This window comes from Borostomias antarcticus, assembly GCF_949987555.1.
Source record: "Borostomias antarcticus genome assembly, chromosome: 4".
NCBI classification, from domain to species: domain Eukaryota; kingdom Metazoa; phylum Chordata; class Actinopteri; order Stomiiformes; family Stomiidae; genus Borostomias; species Borostomias antarcticus.
In genome coordinates, this window is record NC_140237.1 from 33,747,366 (window position 1) to 33,752,365 (window position 5,000).

Sequence of the window (5,000 nt, forward strand, 5' to 3'; positions counted from 1 at the left end):
GCCAGCGGCAGATGGCTGCAGGCGGAGGTGATAAAGGGATAGAGGATTCTATGGGGGGGGCGGTAACTCCACTAATGGCTTCCTGACAGCAGGATAATCTGTGTCTGATTGGAAGGCGCCGACTGTATGTGCTCGGCGAACGGCCACGGCTATGTGGGGTGTTTTTGGTGTACGGAGATTTTGGTGTGTGTGTGTGTGTGTGTGTGTGTGTGTGTGTGTGTGTGTGTGTGTGTGTGTGTGTGCACCCCTTGCTCTCCTCATTCAAAAACTTGGCCGGCAGCAAATAAGGCACCTGCTGACCCCCCTGGTCTCTGTCTCCCAACTCACCTCCTTCCGTTTCCTCTAGGTCTGTGACTGTGTGTGTGTGTGTGATACTGTATGTTTGTGTGTGTGTGTGTGTGTGTGTGTGTGTGTTACTGTATGTTTGTTTGTGTGTGTGTGTGTGTGTGTGTGTGTGTGGTCCTGTATGTTTGTGTGTGTGTGTGTGTGTGTTTTCTGGTGTGTGCTGCCTGCAGTGCCCACAGAGGTTATTGAAGTGGCACCGTCACAACCCATCACCCTCTGCCCGGTCATCAACGTACACGGCTCTAAGATGACTTGAGGTGTTCCCTAGTCAGCGAGACTTAAAAAGGGCCTCGGCACACACACGCACGCACGCACACACACACACACACACACACTCTCTCTCTCTCTCTTTCTCTCTTGCTGTGAGATAGAGACACGAACGCATATATAGAAAGAGAAAGTATAAGAAATGTTGAGAGAGAGATGAAGATACAGAGACAGAGACAGAGAGAGAGAGAGAGAGAGAGAGAGAGAGAGAGAGAGAGAGATGAGGACAGACAGAGAGAGACACAGAGAGATGGAGATGGAGACGAGAGAGAGGGAGAGAGATGCCAGGCTTAATTTGTAACTTTCTTCAAAGCTTAGTCTAACTAACAGGAAAGTGCTTCTTTGACTCATCTCATTGAGTTTGAATGGACGGATATTGCGCGTCACGTTCGTTAATCTAAATTGTGTGAAATCATGGGAAGCCTCGGTGAATACAGTACATGGCGCATATGTAAATATCTCTCCTGGGGCTTAGGAGAGACTGAGGTGACAGATTTGAGGCGCTCAATAGGATATACTCATCACACTGTTTATCTGGATTACTGCATGGCAGCTACAGTAACGTGTGGATTTAAACCCACCTTTGATCTGAGTGGTGTGTGTGTGTGCGTGCGTGTGTGTGTGTGTGTGTGTGTGCATGTGCATTATGTCTCTACTTTGCACCTTCAGAGGAATTCCATCTTATTTCATTTTTCATTTCATATACTAATCCTCAACACATAAATGTAAGTAGACATTCAATAGCAATGGCAACATATTGCACAACCCTCAGTTGACATATTGCAAAACGCTCAGTCAAGTAAAATAAAACAGTCAATACAATCAACATAGTGTTGATTCAGTCACTAACCAATAAGGAAACAGTCGATACAATAATCCAATAAACGGTCCAGACATGTCATGTCATCTCCCAGCCTCTCGGTTCAGTCTCGTACAATCTGTGTTCTACACGTGTGTCTGCTCTGTCTCTACTATACTCCCTGGCTCGATCCCTCTCCATCTTTCTACCCCCTCTCTCCTTCTGTCCTGGCTCTTTCTCTGGGTTCCTCCAGTGGGAGATCTTCCCAACCCTCTGCCAATGATCCAGGAGGAATGATCCCCCACAGCTACGCCAGAAGATCCTTCTGGCGCGTATCCCCTTTGCGTTGGTGGTTTTCTCTATCAGGCCTTTGTAGTTCAGTGTCACATGCGTTTGTGAAGACAGCTGGGAATCAGGCATCTGTCTGTCTATGCAGGGACATAATATGAGAGAGAGAGAGAGAGAGAGAGAGAGAGAACAGGAGTGAGGGGTGAACAGAGAACAGAGAGATACACCTCCAGGTGGTCTTTCTGAAGTGCTTAACAGGCGTCATTGGTCTCCAGGGACGCGCAGACGCGTACGTTAACCTGTCCCTCCTATGTGTTGCTTCTCCCTCCAGAACATGACAAGCACCGTCTATGCAAGAGCACCGAGTACATGAATCTCCACTTCAAAGTCAAATGGTTCCATAATGAGTACGTCCGCGATCTGCCCGCATTTAAGGAGACACCACCTGAGTATTCCCTGTGAGTACATGCATATGCACACGCGCCCACACAAACACACACACACACACACACACACACACACATGATACATACAACAGAACAGCTGAGCGTGTATGTAGAACAAGAATGTACCAGACTACACGGTATGTGCTAGAACAGGAAATTGTGTAATACAACTTCTAACAGACCTGGGCTGCGTTCAAATTCAGCTAACAGAGGCGAATGTTCGCCGCAAAAACATATTTTCTCCAAACGGTCACATTTGAACGGCTTTTAATGAACGTTCCAAATAATCCCCATCTGGGAGCACATCTCAGTAAGTCTGGGTCCATTGTGATCCTCGTTCCGTTACTGGCGAACTACCTCTCCAGACTGTTCGCTTCTGTTAGCAAACGTTTGGAGCGAACACAAAGCTAACGGAAAATAGTTTGCTAACATTCGCAAACGTTCGCTATGTTCGCTGAATTTGAACACACCCCTGGTGTATTTGTTAGAACACATTCTGTAATAGGGAGCGGTGGTCTGTATGCGGTGTATTCCAGTGAGGGAACACAATGCCCTCTACCATCTAGTCTGTTAGAGTTATGACTTTCCTCCCCTCATCACTGCCGTCACTCAAACTCTACCTCCAGCACAATTGATTTTCCCACATGTAAAGCCACTCACACACACACACACACACACACACACACCCTCTCGCATGCATGCATTAATGTACGCACACACACGCACAGCCATCCTTTCTGCCCACCTTATTTATTAGCACTCTTTCATGTGGCAGATGCCCTTAGCCAAAGAGCACACACACACACACACACACACACACACACACACACACACACACACACACACACACACACACCTGCCTGCTCCGTCGCTACATGAAACCACTGACAGCAAAGTGAACCTAGGAGGTATTATTATTCTACTAACAACAGCATACTCTGACCCCATGTCCTCACTTTGTGCTGGACATCGGTCTAGTCCGAAACCTGCTACCGCTGCCCTCACTAACGCCCTGGACCAACCTGCTACCGCTGCCCTCACTAATGCCCTGGACCAACCTGCTACCGCTGCCCTCACTAATGCCCTGGACCAACCTGCTACCGCTGCCCTCACTAATGCCCTGGCTCAACATGCTACCGCTGCCCTCACTAATGCCCTGGACCAACCTGCTACCGATGCCCTCACTAATGCCCTGGCTCAACCTGCTACCGCTGCCCTCACTAATGCCCTGGACCAACCTGCTACCGCTGCCCTCACTAATGCCTCGGATCATACATCTGCTGTGTTTAGAGATCCACCATCTCTGACCCACTAGAAAGGTCCATATCTGCTACAGTATGATCCACTCATCTCCCAGTCTGTTGATCCACCATGAGATTGATGGCTGTTGTTCTCCAGGTGGCTCTAACGCCTGTTGTTCTCCAGGTGGTTCTAATGACTGTTGTTCTCCAGGTGGTTCTAATGCCTGGTTCTAACGGCTGTTGTTCTCCAGGTGGTTCTAACGGCTGTTGTTCTCCAGGTGGTTCTAACGGCTGTTGTTCTCCAGGTGGTTCGAGCCCTTCGTCATCCAATGGTTAGACGAGAATGAGGACGTTGCCATGGAGTTTCTACACGGAGCTCTGGAGAGGGACAAGAAGGATGCCGTGAGTATACCACTCCACTAACTTATACCACTCCACTAACTTATACCACTCCACTAACTTATACCACTACACTAGCTTATACCACTCCACTAACTTATACCACTCCACTAACTTATACCACTCCACTAACTTATACCACTCCACTTAATTATACCACTCCACTAACTTATACCACTCCACTAACTTATACCACTCCACTAGCTTATACCACTCCACTTACTTATACCACTCCACTAACTTATACCACTCCACTAGCTTATACCACTCCACTAACTTATACCACTCCACTTACTTATACCACTCCACTAACGTATACCACTCCACTAACTTATACCACTCCACTAGCTTATACCACTCCACTTACTTATACCACTCCACTAACTTATACCACTCCACTAGCTTATACCACTCCACTTACTTATACCACTCCACTAACTTATACCACTCCATTAACTTATACCACGCCACTAACTTATACCACTCCACTAACTTATACCACTCCACTAACTTATACCACTCCACTAGCTTATACCACTCCACTTACTTATACCACTCCACGTACTTATACCACTCCACTTACTTATACCACTCCACCTACTTATACCACTCCAATAACTTATACCACTCCACTTACTTATACCACTCCACGTACTTATACCACTCCACTTACTTATACCACTCCACTAACTTATACCACTCCACTAACTTATACCACTCCACTAACTTATACCACTCCACTATACCTATCCACTAACGTATACTGTACCACTCCACTATACCAATCCAGTCCTCCACTCCAAATCCTCCAATCTCTCCTCCAGTCTCTCTCCTCCACTCTCACACTCATTTTCATGCATTACAGTCACGGATGTCCAGTTACAGTAGAGTCATGGCAGGGTTAGTGGTGTGTGTGTGTGGGGGGGGGGGGAGGGGGGAGGGGGGGGGGGGGGGGTGGCTGGATGCACAGAGCCCTTTTCTCCTCCAGCGACAACACAAACAGCTCCACGGGCTTCTAATTGCTTTCAACCCACCATTACCCAGCTGCCTAGCATATATTACCCAGGTATGTCGACAGGCATTCATGCAGAAGGACTCGTGTTTACAAAAGCAGCAAACAAGTAGGGCGCTGTCAGCTGTTACCACAGGGGCCGCGGCAGCCATCACGTCACCGTGAGCGGCGGGGACACGAGATCAGTGCTGATAGGCCGTGTA

At 47.9% G+C, this 5,000-nt stretch overlaps 1 protein-coding gene across 1 annotated transcript in view; it reads left to right on the forward strand.

Moving 5' to 3' along the window:
• The window catches only part of LOC311308512 (protein unc-13 homolog C-like), a gene marked incomplete at both ends in the record, with an annotated part of 70,562 nt that overhangs the window by 32,618 nt on the left and 32,944 nt on the right, over window positions 1–5,000 (forward strand). The window contains 2 exons of the mRNA XM_084437475.1: window positions 2,031–2,157; window positions 3,692–3,788. Of these exons, the coding sequence (XP_084293601.1) occupies window positions 2,031–2,157; window positions 3,692–3,788 (224 nt within the window). The remainder of the gene's footprint in view (window positions 1–2,030; window positions 2,158–3,691; window positions 3,789–5,000) is intronic.